At 40.4% G+C, this 17,706-nt stretch overlaps 1 protein-coding gene across 3 annotated transcripts in view; it reads right to left on the bottom strand.

Annotated features, from left to right (window-relative positions):
- Positions 1 to 17,706, bottom strand: part of LOC122550082 (integrin beta-1-like) — an 82,239-nt gene that overhangs the window by 6,177 nt on the left and 58,356 nt on the right. For all 3 annotated transcript variants that reach the window (XM_043690610.2, XM_043690609.2, XM_087987522.1), the window contains exons 11-15: positions 13,236 to 13,438; positions 12,234 to 12,472; positions 10,865 to 11,087; positions 6,699 to 6,925; positions 3,397 to 3,563 (exon numbers count right to left, since the gene is read on the bottom strand). In XM_043690610.2, the coding sequence (XP_043546545.1) occupies positions 3,397 to 3,563; positions 6,699 to 6,925; positions 10,865 to 11,087; positions 12,234 to 12,472; positions 13,236 to 13,438 (1,059 nt within the window). The remainder of the gene's footprint in view (positions 1 to 3,396; positions 3,564 to 6,698; positions 6,926 to 10,864; positions 11,088 to 12,233; positions 12,473 to 13,235; positions 13,439 to 17,706) is intronic.

Genomic DNA, 17,706 nt, shown 5'->3' on the forward strand with positions numbered 1-17,706 from the left:
TGTACATTTCCATGACTCAGTGTTAAAATAGCCACTATAATTTAGGCAAATACCTCATTCTTATATTTATTTCCCAAAGTCGGCTAAAATATTTGATCATGGAGAGTAAATTCAGCTTAAAAAAGGTCAATAATACCAATTATCTTAAAACATTTGGACTATGTTGGGAACATAAAGGGCTAAGTCAGTCTTTGTGCTTCCAAACAGGTTGCGATCTTGCAACTTCTTACTGATTGCAGCCATTTGCATAACAGGGAACAAACAAAAGGCAGAGTTCACTTGAAAAACACCAATTGCAGATTTGTATGAATTATTTGATTGCCGTTGTGTTTTGGATAATCTATTCCATTACTACATTTACTGGGATGTCTAACAATTTCAAGTTATTCACAAAGACTGAAATTTGATAGCTAAATTTTATTTCCAATTTTGTTGTGTATTTGGCATGGAGGGTTACTTGTGTGAAGGAGTTGCCAACCTAATGCCAATAATCTCGTATGCATATTGTACTGCACAAAATAGTGTTACATTCTAAAAATAATTTTCATTCTGGAGACAATGCTTTGGGACACTACTGAGAAGTCACAAGGGAACTTAGGTCTTTCTTCAATGATAGCCAAGTTTTGGTGCAGATTAAACTGCATAAATATATCCAGCAAGTGTTGCCCATGGGTCAGAATTTTAAATGTAGCCCACGAAGACCATTCTTCTGGTCGGGTGCAAGATTCAAAACAAATACTAAAGGTAGATCAGTACAGAAAGGAATGAAGACTAGATCCTTATGATAGTTTGGAATTCAAAATAGAAGCAGATACATGTGGGTCAGTCGTGTTTTGTTTTGAAAAGGTCAAATAGTCAAGAGATGATGCTTGAAATATTGACTCTCCTGCTCTTTGGATGCTGCCTGACTGGCTATATGCTTTTCCAGCACCACATTTTTCAACTTGATCTCCAGCATCTGCAGTCCTCACTTTATTCTAGAACAGTGGCCTAACTATATCAATTCCAAGAAACCATGTGATTGCTGTTGTGTGCCTGGAAAACCCCTGTAGTACTTATGGATAACATGTTTACATTATTGGATTTAAGACAGAGTAAACACATTAATGCAATTAATTTAGATCGACTTCAAAATGGAACAAAGTTTTTGTTCAGAAGATCCCAGAATTCAGCTCAGAAAGCTCAATGGTTTATACTAACAGGGTCCTCATGTCAGTTCAGGGACTTCTAGTCTGTGAAGTTTCCTTGCTAGGAGAGTCTGGATAGAAATCTTCAAGTTATTAGAACTGTGAAAGTTTACGCCATTAGAACTATAGGAAGTCAAGCCAACATTTTCAAAAGGAATAGTAAACCTGTCTTAACAGTTCAAGAAAAATAGCCAAGAGTAATATTTGAGTTTAAGTCTGTTTAAAAATGGCAGAATTGAGTATAGCTTTGATTATATCATTTGTGTAATTAGTTATGTTCTGTTAAAAGATCAGCAACCTCATATGAATATGTTTCAATCACTAATCACTTTGGCAAGCAACTACAAAATTAAACATGATCTATCAAGCCACGTTTGATTCTGGGACCTAACTTATCCAGTATCATCATTAGCTGGGATCAATACAGCTACTTCACGAAGAAATTCAGCCTTACAATTAGTTATCATAACCTATATTAAACAGATATATGGTGAGCAAATCTATTAAAATTGATCTAAAAGAATACAACATGCTGCAGAAACTCAGAAGGGCCTGCTTCCCTTGTCACAGATAATGTTTTGAGTTTGATAGAACTCTTTTGAATTCATCTTCAATTTTGAGGAAGAGTTATATTGGACTGGAAATATTAACTCATTTTCCCTCTCTGCAAATGAAGTTGGAGCTGCTGGGATTTTCTCATTTCAGATTGCCAGCATTTGCAGTATTTTACTTTTATTTGAGAAGCTGTCTTAAGGTAGGAATTAGCACCCTGCTGAGCAGATAAACTAATTACTTAACTAATGACAAAGCATCCAGAGACCTGGAGTGATTACAGATGGCGGAAGGGACACTATCTGAAGGCCAAGAATGCAAACACACAACATACTTGGGAAAAAACATTCAAAAGATGCTGGAAATCAGAAGTAAAAAAGGAAATTGCAGTAGGTTTTGCAGATCCGTGGAGAGAAAGAATTAATGTTTCAGGTCTAGTCACCCTTCTTTAACACTGCTTTCACAATATATTCAGGCCTTGGTACTATGATTGGGTCTCAGAAAGGTAAGCAGCTATGCAGATGATCTATAATCAACGGTATCATCATTCAAGGCGAGTGCTGCGTTGTCATGCTATCGTCTGGTAGCAATGCACATATGCACGGTACATGAGAAGTAGTGTGCATCATACTGCTTGCGTCTGCTTTCCCCATCTGGCAGGGTGGACCTATCACTCAGATCAAAGATTCTTCTACCTTTCTCCAATAACTCCAATAAGCCAATGATTCAAAGGGCAGACTCCTGGTTAGAAGGCAGAACCACATCAATGATCTAGGATGGAAGACCGTATGGCTTTAACTCTAACATCCCAGTAGTGCTCCTTTCACACTTAGGGAAAGGACGGGATAGGAAAGAGGCATTTCCTAATCTCTACGCTGGCTAGATGCTTTGAATTTAAATACATTTAAATTAGATTAGAGAAACAGGCCCTTCGGCCCAACTAATCCACACTGACCCTCCAAAGAGCAACCCACCCAGACCCATTTCCCTCTGACTAATGCACCAAACACTACGGACAATTTAGCAAAGCCAATTCACCTAACCTGCACATTTTTGTGAGAGGAAACTGGAGCACCCGGAGGAAACCCACGCAGACACGGGGAGAATGTGCAAACTCCACACAGACAGTTGCCTGAGGCGGGAATTGAACCCGGGTCTCTGGCGCTGTGAGGCAACAGTGCTAACCACTGTACCACCGTGCCACCCAATGTAGAAAGAAATGCAAATATGATGTTGCAAACAACAGTATGTGATTCTTGTCATTGCCTTGTTTCAGGGCTCAGAATGGTTAACAGTTTCAGCAGGTCAGAACCAAACTAACCAAAGGGAACAAAGTTCACATATGAGATGTCTCTTGGATAGACTGATGGGTTCAGCAATGATTATTTTGTGACTGCTCATTCATGTAGTGTTCCCTTTAGAAAAACATTCAAACTTCTGAATGTCGACAGTCCTTAATCAGATCTGCTATTAATTGACATACTACATTACGAGTTTGCCATTATTCACAGGATCTAGAAATCCAGTAGAGTCTAAAATTATATATTACAAAAGGTATCCATGTCCCCAGAAAGGACTCTATGCTATGCAGTTTGTTTTGTTTTTCATTCAGCCTGTGACCAAAGAGAGAAAATTTTCCAAATCTGAATATACTTACTGTATCCCATTTGGCATTCATTTTCTCTTTTTCAAATTTTGCAAACTCCCTTCTGTCATGAATAATCATCAGTAATTTCCATATCAGCAACAGGGCAAGACCTATCAAGACAATACCAGCAACCACACCAGCTACAATTGGAATGATGTCAGGTGCTTGTGGACACTCTAGAAGAAAATATATGAAAAAAAAGTAGTAAGAACTTGTTTTTGAATACAGAATTATTTTGAATAGCCAAATGGAAGCCACTATTTATATTCTAAGACTTTGGGATCACCTGTGTCACAGATTGCAGGAAATATACCTATTTTTCAGAATCAGACCAGAGCCCTCCCATCAGTGTGTGGCTGGTATTAACTGAATTAAACTAAACTGCAGCATATAGAACATTTCATAACACATGGAGGTCAGTGTACAGTGAATGAAACCCTGCCAGCTATTAGGTTCTGTCTATTTTAACCCTAATTGTTACTTTGCCCAATTCCTGAAATAGTTCACATCCTGGGAGGATGCAATCAAGCTGATAACATTGGTAATGCGATCTTAAGAGTAAACTAAATTGATTCAACACCACTAATGTTGATCCCTTTGCTTTTCTGGATTTATATGAATGATTTGGAGATGGGTGTTAAGGGCAAAAATCTCTAATTTTGCAAATGATACTAAGCTAGGGAGAATCATGAATTGAGAGTATAATTGTGAATGAAGATGACTTCAGAGAGACATTGAAAACTTGGCCAAATGGGCAAATACTTGGCAGATGAATTTTAATGCAGAGAAATGTGACATAATACATTTTGTAGAAAAATCATGGAGACATAGTACAGACTCAACGGCACAGCTTTGAGGGGAGTACTGGAGCAGAGGGACCTCGGAGTTCACATGCATGATTCTCTGAAGATGGCCAGGCAAGTTGAAACAGTTAAGACAGCTTATAGGATCCTTGGATTTATAAATAAAAGCAAGGAAGTGATGCTACACCTTTACAAATCATTGGCTAGATCACGGTTGGAATATTGTGTTCAGTTCTGGGCACCTTATTTAAGGAAAAATATTAATGCCCTGGAGAGAGTGTAAAGGAGATTTACAAGAATGATACCATATTGTCCTTGGAGCAGAGAAGATTAAGAGGTGGCCTTACTGAGATGTTCAATTTTGACAGGGTAAAGAAGAGTATTCTTTTTCCACTAGTTGATATGTCAGTGGTTAGGGGTCACAATTTCAATTTTGTCAGAGAGAGATTTAGGAATGAAAGGAGGAGAAACTTATTTACTCAAAGTTGTTAGGATTTGGAATGTGCTGCCTGGGAGTGTGATGGAGGCAGATTCCATAGAGATTTCGAAAGAGAGCCAGATATATATTTGACAGTGATGAATTTAGAAAGCTAAAGAGATAGGGCTAGAGAGTAGAATCAGCTGGGTAGCTCTTTCGGGAGCTGGTACAGACACAGTGGGTTTAATGGCCTTCTGCTGTGCTGTAAGGCTCTGTAATTCTATATAGAGAATATCTTAAATACAGGACAAGTACAATACAGAAAACTGCACTGTATTGAAGAAAACCTCTTTTACTAAAGTGAAAATAAATCAATAAAATGTATGGAATTTAGTTACATGTGCATTTCATTCCAAACTTAGACTTACATTCCTTTCATATTTCCTTCCAATATGGTCCTTCCAGAAAACATTATCCCTTCATTATGAGTTACAACAGCAGTTCCGATCTTGACAAAATGGTTATGTTTATTTGTTCATTGGTTATGGGCATTGTTATCTAATCAACATTTATTGTGCATCCCTAACTGCCTGAAGAATTTGGTGATGAGCTTAATCCTTTGTAAATCTACAATCATACAGGGATACCTACAGCCATGTTCAGCCAGCAAAATGTCAAAGGATGGTGTATGGCCTTGAGGGTGGTGCATGCGCTGCTTTGCCCTTCGAGGTGGTGGAGGTCACAGGTCTGGAAGGTTCTTTGGAAAGAAGAGCCTCAGCAAGTTATTGTAGTGCACTTTATGAATGGTATACACTGTTGCCAATGTGCATCAGTGCCAGAGAGTGAATGCCGATGGCATGTCAATCAAGTGAGCTGTTTTGTCCTGGATAATGTCAGGTTTCTTGAATGTTATTTGAGCTGAACTCATTCAGACAAGTGGGAAGTATTCTATTATATGCCTGACCTGAGTGTTGTAGACGTGAACAGATTTTGAGGAGACATGAGGTGAGATACTCCCCACAGAATTACCAGCTTTTGTACCCTCTCAATTCTTATAAAGTTGAACCAGTTAATGGTAACCATCCAATTTGCATCCCTGGCTGAAGATGGATGCAAACTAACACCAGTCTTGTCTTTTACATTAGTGTGAGCATCTCCAGCTCCTGTTAGGTGATTATTTGTCCACTACTATTCACAGCTGAATGTGACAGGACTGATTTTAGATCAGAGTTTAGATCTGATCTGCTGATTGTGGGATTGTTTAGCCACGTCTATTGCATGATGCTCCCGCTGTTTGGCATACTGGTGTGTTATGGCTTCATCTGGTTGACACCTCATTTTTAAAGCATGTCTGGTGCTGCTGCTGCTGACGTATCCTCCTGCAATCTTCATTGAACCAGGGGTGATAGCCTGGCTTGAGGTCAATGGTAGAATGGGGGATATGCTGGATCATCATGTTACAGATGGTGTTTGAACATAATTGCCATTTTGACTCGCTTGATCAGTTTGAAGTCTGTCCCATTTAGCACAGTGACACCAACCTATTTGCGTTCTGATGCAAAGAATCTCACCAAAATGACTTTTGAACTTATAGATATTGACTTACTTGTAATTCTAACTATATTTTTAGTTACAGGTAGTTCTCTCATAACGCTAATGTTCAGTCCGAGTGTGATCTCGCTTCATAAGAAAATTGTGCAATACCAGCACCATTTAAATAATGGGGTTGGAATCTTGTTATAACCAATATAGGTAAGGAAAGTTCATGTTCTACAAATATCAGGCTAAAGTCCACCATTGTGTTATAGCCAATTTGTGTTGTAGAAACACCTGTACAATGATTCTTACAACCCAAATTATTCTCCCTTCTTTTTGTGTTGTGATTAGTCTTATGAAGGGATTCTGACTTTCTTTTCTAATTCTGATAAAAGCAGAACACTTGCTTTAATTCCACTAGTTGTCTGACCCGAGTGCGTTCCTTACTTGTATTTAAAATTGGTAGCCCTACACTTGAATCTTAAACTGAACAGTTCAGTATGCATTTAGGGCAAATCTGATTTATCACACTGGTTAGAACACACCATTCTCACCTGGGTTTTCAGTAACATAAACTTCTGGAACATTCTGATCATTAACAGAATAGGAAAAGTAGAACCAACAATCATCTTCATCCTTCTCCTTACAATGAAGGATTGGTGAATCTTGGCTTGGTGGCGGCAAATCACCTTGCTCTTTCACCAGTATTACATCAAACTCACATTCGTCACAATTTTCTTTCTTGCGTCCTTTATTAAAGGCTTTACATTGAACACAATCCCTATAAAACACAAGCATTGAAAAAGTTAGGGTCCAAGTCTTCCAACCATCACACTTTGAAGATTAAATCACAGACTGGATAATCTGAGTCAAGTGATTTATACAAGATTCATAAGATAATTGCGCTTATTACTTTCCATTGTGATGTTTGATAGGAATGCTAACTTCATAAATATTAAGCAGCTTTCATTCCAAGCTCATTAATTTCAATAGAAAAAGGATATATGGACACAAATGAGATAAAATGCAGTTGGAAATTACTTGTTTGCTTGGCATGAGTTTAGATTAGATTACTTACAGTGTGGAAACTGGCCCTTCGGCCCAACAAGTTCACACCGACCCTCTGAAGAGCAACCCACCCAGACCCATTCCCCTACATTTATCCCTTCACCTAACAGTACAGACAATTTAGCATGGCCAATTCACCTAACATGCACATTGTTTTGAACTGTGGGAGGAAACCGGAGCACCTGGAGGAAACCCATGCAGACATGTGCAAACTTCACACAGACAATTGCCTGAGGCAGTAATTGAACCCGGGTCTCTGGCGCTGTGAGGAAGCAGTGCTAACCACTGTGCCACTCCCATTTAAAGAAGGAATTTTGTGGGCCATGACCTGGAGTGATTAAACAACTGAAAATCTCAATTTGGGAGCCATTAAAAGAAATTAGATTTTTCCACTAAAAACTACAGCTTATATGGCTTTAAAATAATAAAAATTCTTAAGGTGCTTTATACAATTACTTTAAAGCAAATGTAACCTAAAGCTTGGCAAAGGAAGCCAGTTTTAAGGAACATTAAATGAAAAAAGTAAAGCAGAGAGATGTAATAGGTTAGGGCTTAGGGGCTGACACCAGAAGGCACACCACCAATGAGTTTTCTATTTAGTCATATACCCATCCCTAATTGTCCTTGAACCAAATGGCATACGAGGCCATTTCAGAGGGCAGTTAAGGGTCATGCACATTTCTGTGGGTCTGCAATTGTATATAGACCAGACAAGTATGGCAGATTTTCTTTCTTTAAAAGACATAAATGAATCACAGAGGTATTTACAACAAATCAACAACAGGTGCATGGTCACTTCTGAACTAGCTTTTTAATTTCCAATTTTTACTGAACTCAAATCTGACCATTTGCCATTGTGGAATTCAAAACTATGTGCATAAATCATTAGTCTAGAGCTCCGGAAAACTAGCGACTCTGCCACTACGTCGCACTAAATTGCAAACACTGAAGAAACAGATGAAAACAGATATCTCAGAGGTTGTAGGACTAAAGGATATTACAGCAAGATAGAGAGGGATAAGCACGTGTAGGAATTTAAAAATAGGCCATGTTCAAATGCAGCAAAACTTGGGCAATATCCAGACCTGGGCTAAAAAACTGACAAGTAACATTTATGGATTAGTGGTGCTGGAAGAGCACAGCAATTCAGGCAGCATCCGAGGACAGGCACTGCCTGTCCTCGGATGCTGCCTGAATTGCTGTGCTCTTCCAGCACCACTAATCCAGAAGTAACATTTATGCCATACATGGTTAGCATTGACCAGAAACTGTAGTGGACTAGCCATATAAATACAGTGGAGAAAGTGAGGTCTGCAGATGCTGGAGATCAGAGCTGAAAATGTGTTGCTGGAAAAGTGCAGCAGGTCAGGCAGCATCCAGGGAACAGGAGAATCGACGTTTCGGGCATAAGCCCTTCTTCAGGAATGAGGAAAGTTTGTCCAGCAGGCTAAGATAAAAGGTAGGGAGGAGAGACTTGGGGGAAGGGCGTCGGAAATGCGATAGGTGGAAAGAGGTCAAGGTGAGGGTGATAGGTCAGACTGGGGTGGGGGCGGAGAGGTCAGGAAGAAGATTGCAGGTTAGGAAGGCGGTGCTGAGTTCGATGGATTTGACTGAGACAAGGTGGGGGGAGGGGAAATGAGGAAACTGGTGAAATCCGAGTTCATCCCTTGTGGTTGGAGGGTTCCTAGGCGGAAGATGAGGCGCTCTTCCTCCAACCGTCGTGTTGTTGTGGTCTGGCGATGGAGGAGTCCAAAGACCTGCATATCCTTGGTGGAGTGGGAGGGGGAGTTGAAGTGTTGAGCCACAAGGTGGTTGGGTTGGTTGGTCCGGGTGTCCCAGAGGTGTTCTCTGAAACTCTCCGCAAGTAGGCGGCCTGTCTCCCCAATATAGAGGAGGCCACATCGGGTGCAGAGGATGCAATAAATGATGTGTGTGAGAGGTGCAGGTGAATCTGTGGCGGATATGGAAGTTTCCTTTGGGGCCTTGGAGGGAGGTGAGGGGGGAGGTGTGGGCGCAAGTCTTGCACCTCCTGCGGTTGCAGGGGAAGGTGCAGGGAGTGGAGGTTGGGTTGGTGGGGGGTGTGGATCTGACAAGGGAGTCACAGAGGGAGTGGTCTTTACGGAATGCTGCTAGGGGAGGGGAGGGAAATATATCCTTGGTGGTGGGGTCCGTTTGGAGGTGGCGGAAATGACGGCGGATGATGCGCTGTACATGGAGATTGGTGGGTGGTAGGTGAGGACCAGTGGGGGTTCTGTCCTGGTGGCGGTTGGAGGGGCGGGGCTCAAGGGCGGAGGAGCGGGAATTGGAAAAGATGCGGTGGAGGGCATCGTCGACCACATCGGGGGGGAAATTGCGGTCTTTGAAGGAGGCGGCCATCTGGGTTGTACGTTTTTGGAACTGGTCCTCCTGGGAGCAGATGTGGCAGAGACGAAGGAATTGGGAGAATGGGATGGCGTTTTTACAGGGGGCAGGGTGGGAGGAGGTGTAGTCCAGGTAGCTGTGGGAGTCGGTCGGTTTGTAGTAGATGTCGCCTGAGATAGAAATAGAAAGGTCGAGGAAGGGGAGGAGGAATCTGAGACTGTCCAGGTGAATTGGAGGTCGGGGTGGAAGGTGTTGGTGAAGTGGATGAACTGTTCAACCTCCTCGTGGGAGCACGAGGCGGCGCCGATACAGTCAACGATGTAGCGGAGGTAAAGGTGGGGGGTGGGGCCAGTGTAGTTGCGGAAGATGGACTGTTCCACATATCCATATAAATACAGTGCCTATAAAAGCACATCAGGTAGCAGGTATCCCTGTGGCATAACTCACCTGACTCCCCAAATGCCTGTTCATCTGCAAGTGCTGGAATGCTCCCCAAATGCCTAAATCAGTACCACTCCAATAACCCTTAAGAAGCTTGATGTCATTCAGGACAAAGCAGGCCTCGAGTGCACCCCATCCACAATCACTTGTTCCACCACCACCAACATTCAACAGCAACAGTCCTACCACCTATGACATGCAGTCAACATTCACCAGAACTATACCTTTCATGAAACCAGATTTATTTTCTAAATATCCTGCTAACCACTTAATTTCTAGCATTTTCATAATCTTTTATTGCAAGTTAACTAGCCTATAGATTTTTTTTAAAAACTTTGTCTTTCTTTCTTGAACAGTAATGTTACATATTCTTAGCCTTTCCAGAATCTGAGGAGTTTTGGAATATCACAACCAATGCTTTACCGTCTCAGAAGCTATTCCTTAAGAGTCCCTTGGTTGTGGGACTTCAGATCCAGGGACTTGTTAGCTTCTAGCCCTATTAGTTTTTCTAATACATTTTCTTTTGTGATTTCCCTCCCTCCCTTTTCTACTCGTCTTGGAATTTTTTTTGACATCCACATGAGGTCAGATGCAAAACACATTTCAAGTTTCTGCCATTTCCTTGTTTCTAATCATAAATTCCCAGACACATCCTCTAAGGTACCAACACTCATCAACCACTCTTCCTTTTTATGCACTCAAAGCTATTACTGTATTTTTAGATTTTTTTACTCGCTTTCTGTAGATTGTCTTTTCCCATTTAAATTTTAATATTAAAATCCTTTAAGGGGCTCAAATATCATTTACAAACTGACAAAGTAACTGCGTTATATCTTGCGATTACATTTACCTGTGTTCTGTACATACTCCAGGGCAGGTTGGACACATTTCACATGCAGCTCCTTGGAATTTAGAATCAGTGCATTTGCAGCGGCCACACTCACATGTGCCTCTCCCATTACACATCTGTCCATTCTCCGAAATGCATGTTGAATTATCCAGGGAGCAATCACAAGCATTGCCAGAATAGTTGGGGTTGCATTCACAGACCCGGCACTTACAGACACCATTTCCTACAAAATGTTGACAATTTAGAAATGTTTACGTTCATCTCTAAACTTTTGCCTTAGACCATCTCCTCTGCACTTAGCCCTGTTGAAGTAGATATTAAAACAGGACAATACTTGTTTCCATTGGTTAATTTAACATTTTGTAGCAGTTGCCTGCTGGTTTGTTGAAAAAAATGGACAGTAAAAGCAGATATTGTGAATTCTCCATGTGAGAAGTTATACTTATAAATTTAGATCTGATTTTTTTTGTTTGAAATGCAAAATATTTAACGTTGCATAAAGAATTGGATAAAAGATTGTACATGGAAATATGGCTGGTTCCCAAGTGTGAATTCCAGTGAAAGGCAGGACTTGGGCTCACTTCATTCAGTAGCATTTGAAATGGATTTCATCAAAGTTTTGGCTTATTTGTTCATGGGATATGGGAGTTGCTGACCAGCATTTACGTTGAAAAGGTGGCGGTGAGTTGAGTTCTTGAACTCCTGCAGAGGGTTGACCCATGGCACTGTTAGAGTGAGTGTTCCTGGATTCAGACAAAACATTAAGCCGTGAAAGGCTGCGCATGCTGTTTCTGTAGGGAGCATACTCACTGCTCATGCAATTAGTGTCTGCGACCCTCTATCAGCCATGCTGCAATATTATATAATTACTTTCATGAAACCTAAGCATATAAATAGAAATCGGGTCACGAACATTAGTGCTTCACTGGAGGCTCACTGATTGTGTTACCTAGTATGGTGACAAAATGTCTGAAAATGAACCTTCCAGCTTAGCAAGCAACTTACATCCAGAACCTCATCCTGAACTACAGATCTTCTCAAAACTCTATGACATGATTTTATAATGGTTAATCTTTAAGATTTATTATTTAGCTGCAAGGGACTTTAGATGCAGTGAGCAAAGCCTTTAAGGGTGAAGGCAGCAAAGGGCAGAGCACGCACATCAGTGGCACCAAGTTCCAGTTCAATGTGGGTGTACAATGATGGCATTGGCAGCATGGATATCCTCTTCCACTGTGTTTGCTGGAGATACAGTAGTTTCTATTAATCAGTTAAGTTTCTAATTAATAAAGTATGCAGAGACTATTCCGCAAATCAAGAAAAAAGTATTGAAAACTCTTGAAATAAATTTATTCTTCTGTATACTTGCCTCCACAAATCAATCCATTGGATCGATCACAATTAAAGTTATCACATTCACAATATTTGCCTGAGATGATTTCATTAGGATTTTCCCTCTTTTTGCAGAGGCATTCCCCACAGACACAATCTCCATTGTCACTACAGATTTGAGATGCATTATCCTTTCTGCAGGAAGCATCCATATCCTCAGTATTCACTTGATCAGTGCTGCACTCACAAAATCGACCAATCCGTCCTTTGTTACATCTGAAAATGAACCAGCAAAAATTTCTAAATTAGTGATTGAAAAAATACAGTAGCCATTGATTATCATTTTAAATGACAAGTAATGTTGGTGATGTACTTTTTCTTTACCATACCTGATCATATAGAGGATTGCCCTCTGTTTTTATGTATTCTATCTACAAGCACAGGTCACAAATAGCTAGCTTTTACAATTTAGGGGGATGGAATTAATAGCATACTAGAGAGACAGAGAGTGAGAGACAGAGAGTGAGAGACAGAGAGTGAGAGACAGAGAGTGAGAGACAGAGAGTGAGAGACAGAGAGTGAGAGACAGAGAGTGAGAGACAGAGAGTGAGAGACAGAGAGTGAGAGACAGAGAGTGAGAGACAGAGAGTGAGAGACAGAGAGCTCAAGATTTCTGGTGTAATTTCATCCAAAATATTAACTAACTTCTTTCTCCTCCACGCATTCATTAGCTTGGACATTGCCATTACTTTTTGCCACCTCAAACTAACTGTGTTCAATTCTGCAGCAAGAATCCTCACTTTCAACAAAAGACTTACCAAAAAAATCTGGCACAAACATTTTTTGCAATCAATTCCTTACTTTATTAACAGCAAATTTTGCTGAAAATCAAAAAACATCTAAAATACAACATTGCAGGATTTCAATACCAAATGTGACAATAGAAACAGTAAAAGGAGTCCATTTTACTGATTTTTAAAAATAATGCATGGTGATAACTTGAACAAATAAACAATCCCTGAACAAACTGATTACCTACCTGCAAGCTCCACATTCAAATGTTCCATTACCCTGGTGACAATCTGGGCTATTAGGAATTCCCTTCTTATGGCAATCACATTCACAAACAAACTCCAGATCAATTTCTACTTTCTCATTAAATCCCAGAGGTTTGATTTGAATAGTTGCCTTTTCACCATTATTTGGGCATTTTTTTGCTGTGATACTTATGTTGAAGCTCACCTAAAAAAGAAAAGGGAGTTTGATACATATGTAAACAAAACTAATTTTTATTCGCTGATACACTAATTTGGGGGTTATTGGGCATTGCTTCCCATGCACCAACTTTGGAAGCAATGAGCTCTTGATTTCTTGTCTGCTGCCATGGTGACATGAGGTCACAGGACTTGGAGGGGGGCCATGTGGTATCAGTCAAGAAAGAGGGGAATAAGGGGGAATGACCATTCATTACAGCATGATTCATCCATTTTCTAGTATGGTTTTGTACAGTTTGAAGAGCTGAGATGGTTAAAAGTGTATGATTCCAAAGACAAAATTAATAGCTTGTACTGAATTAAAACAAAACTGTATTTCTTTACTAGTTTGAAAGTTTGCTCAGTATTTCCATCATGCAATTCTGCTGCACACTTGTTTAATTGAAAATGTATCCAAATGCACACCAAACTATTGATTTGCTTAATGAATTGGAAGAGAAGCAATTACAGGGTATATCACTACAAATACAGGCCGTTCAGCTATAATGCATGTTTTGTTAACACCAATTCACTGTAATGTGATCGACGAAATGGGAACACTTTCTGAATTGCGAACTTTTAAAATTTGCACTGGCTGTAATTTGATTACATTGCCAACACTAAGTACTGTTTCTAAAGCACAATTTTTCTATAACGCAGGGTTTCTCAGGAATGTAACCGTCACTTTATAGAACTACCCATAGTCTGCATATGTTGGCTTGAAATTTAAAGGATTTTATATTTTTCCAATCAGTGTGTTTTATGCAATTTATAAATTTCTACATGCTGTACAGTGATAAGTTTAGTTGGAGGGAATGAACACCTATTATAGCAGTTAACATATTATAGCAGTTCGATGCAGAGAAGAGTTAGATGCAGAACAAGGCTCTCTTAACTAAACAATACTTCAGGAATGCATACACCAATTGGTGAGAAACTAATCAAATTCACTGAAAGCAGGTCATTGACAACCAACAAGGAATACCTTATAACCAGAGAGTAAGATTTACATCTCAATGTTCTGGACTAAATTTGCAACTAAATATGCTTAAGGGAAGGTAGATAATTTCAACAAATTGAGGCAAAAATCAGACTTGGACAGGTTGTACTCAAAGTTTGGAAGGCAGCAACATAACGGAATGGTGAGCAGCCTTTAAAGAGAGAAGAGTTAGTGTACAGACCAGGTAGTTCCTCTAGTGGAAAAGGGATGGGGGTGGTGATGGTGAACCAAGGTTAAAGCTCTCTGGGTATCAAAGGGATTATATGGCATTATAAGGACGAATTAGGCTGAATATAAAAAGTACAGAGAAGTAAAAAAGGAAATAAGGATACAGACAGACAATACAAAAACTGAATGCTTGTGTATCAAAAGAAAATTCCAAGCTTGTCTTAAGGAATATTAATTGTAAAAGGGTTGTGTCTGATGTGCCATGTGACCAATTAGGAACCAAAATGGAGATTTATTGGAGGAGAAAGCAAGCGTTGCTGAGGAATGAAACACTTATTTTGTATAAAAGTGTTTATTAAAATACAATTCTGAATGATAAACAAGAGGACGGCACAGTGGTTCAGTGTTTAGCACTGCTTCCTCACAGCGCCAGGGACCCAGGTTCGATTCCCACCTTGGGCTGTGTGCGTTTCCTCCAGGTGCTCCATGTTCCTCCCACAATCCAAAGATGTGCAGGTCAGGAGAATTGGCCATGCTAAATTGCCCATAGTGTTAGGTGCATTAGTCAGGGGTAAATATAGGGTAGGGGAATAGGTATGGGTGGGTTACTCTTCAGATGGTCAGTGTGGACTTGTTGGGCTGAAGGGCCTGTTTCCATACTGTAGGGAATCTAATCTAAAAGAAAAGTTGTCAGGATGCTGAATGAGATTTTTTTTTAAAGAAAGCACAAAGACGACTGCAGTACTTAAGAGTAGATCAGTCACTCAGTTTGAATGGGACACACCCTAGACTATCAACAGAAGTTGTAAAAAAGCACTGGCTACAACCTTCAAAATTTTCCTTAGATACAGGATAGTGTCACAACATTAAGGATTGCATATAATGGACCGAAGTTCAAAAAAATGGGAAAGGATAATCCTGGTAATTACAAGCTGGTTTAACAGTGATGGGAAATCTTTAGTAACAATAATCAGCATAAAATGAATAATAGTTACTTGAACAAGGAACGAACTGTAATACATTAAATGGCAAATTGGGCTTGACCAACTTGATTACATTTTTTGACAAGGTAATAAGTGGAGATTGAGGGAAGTGCAGTTGACTTTGATTAAAAGGGTTGAGAGTGTATTGCTGGAAAAGTACAGCAGGACAGGCAGCATTAGAGGAGCAAGAAAATCGACGTTTCGGGCCAGAACCCTTCATCAGGAATGAGGCTAGGAACCTCGGGAGTGGAAAGATAAATGGGAGGGTGGTGGGCCTGGGGAGAAGGCAGCTGAGAGTTCAATAGGTGTATGGAGGAAGGGGTAAAGGTGAGAGGTCAGAGAGGAGGGTGGAGCGGATAGGTTGGAAGATGGGAAGGAAAATTGACGACTGGGACAACTCACGAGGACGGGGCTGAGTTGGAAGGTTGGAACTGGGGTAACGTGGGGGGAGGGGAAATGAGGAAACTGGTGAAGTCCATATTGATGCCCTCTCTTCAACCCTCAGGGCATCAATGTGGACTTCACCAGTTTCCTCATTTCCCTTCCCCCACACCTTACCCCAGTTTCTACTTTCCAACTTAGCCCTGTCCTCATGACCTGTCCTGTCAATCTTCCTTCCCACCTATCCGTTCCATCCTCCTCTCCAACCTATCACCTTTACTCCCCAAGTCCATCCCCCCATTGTGCTCTCAGCTACCTTCTCCCCTCCCATTTATCTCTTCAAATCAGAGGGTCCCAGCCTCATTCCTGATGAAGGGCTCCAGCCCGAAACATTGATTTTCCTTCTCTTCGGATGCTGCCTGACCTTCTGTGCTTTTCCAGCAACACACTCTCAACTCTGATCTCCAGCATCTGCAGACCTCAATGTCTCCTAATTATGTAAATGGACTTTCAAAAGGTGTTTGATAAGGTATCACATATTAGGCTTCAATTTTTGTGACAGCTGAGATGCCAGTAGCAGGAAGACACAAAACAGCCAAGGTGAATCACTGACTCACAGGCTTGCAGAGAGAGACACAATAGAGTTACCCAAGGCTTTATTAGCAGAATTATTCTGTTTGTAATCATTAATAGTGTATGGCACTGTGTTACAAAACCAAAGAAACCCTTAATAACAATCACACTGTAACAGCAGTTCAGCAAAAATATATAGTTGCACATCATACTGTCCCAAAAGAGCACAAAGTGATAGGAACATAGGAAAGATAAAACAAGAATAGCCTATTCAGTCCTGCCATTAAATACGATCATGACTGATCGATCACACGAATGCCTTTTACTGACCTCATCCCCATAGTTCTGTATGCCATTATAATCAGAAATGTTTCAATCAATCTCTAACTTAAACATTCTCAAAGGCTAAGCTTCCACAGTCCTCTGTGGTAGAGAATTCCAAAGTTTCACAATCCACTGAATAAAAAACATTTTCCTCATTTGGTACCTAAGTGGCATCCACCTTATTTTGAAACTGTGCCCTCTGATTCTAGGCTTCCTAATCAGGGCAACCATCTTTCCTGTCTAGCCCCAAATATTTTGTCAGTTTAAATGAGAACACCGGTCATTCTTTGAAACTCTAAAGAGTACAGCAGGATCTCTCTTCATAGGACAGTCCTGCTGTGCCAGCAGTAAGCTTGGAATGCCCAATGAAACATGAAACTACACAGATGGAAAGAAAAAGGGGCAAATGCAAGACCTTTCCTAGATTAAATTGGAGGGCAGAGGAAGAAAAACACCAACTTGGGATAGCGTTATAAATTTCCACAATACCTGCCTGGATACTCACAAAAATGTCTTCTGAGTAGCACATCTGGACAGATACCAACTTTTCAAAATTACCAAAACAGACCTAACAGGACCTAGGTATATAGTGGGTGCGTATACTTACACGTTATGTAGGAGGAAGACCCAGGTTTTATGATCAAACAATGTTTTGGAATGGAAGATGGAGGGGTTGAGAGAACAGGATAGCTTCCAAATTTGAAAACAACTTCAGTTTAAACCACAATATGCAAAAAACTGATAATGACTTATCTTCCTCGTTGCAGCAAGTGCATATTTCATCATGGTATCCACCAAACAAATATTACGGAAATTATTAAAAGAAAA

This window comes from Chiloscyllium plagiosum, unplaced genomic scaffold, assembly GCF_037043375.1.
Source record: "Chiloscyllium plagiosum isolate Xiang-an unplaced genomic scaffold, Cpla_swu_hap1 HiC_scaffold_5, whole genome shotgun sequence".
Lineage (NCBI taxonomy): Eukaryota > Metazoa > Chordata > Chondrichthyes > Orectolobiformes > Hemiscylliidae > Chiloscyllium > Chiloscyllium plagiosum.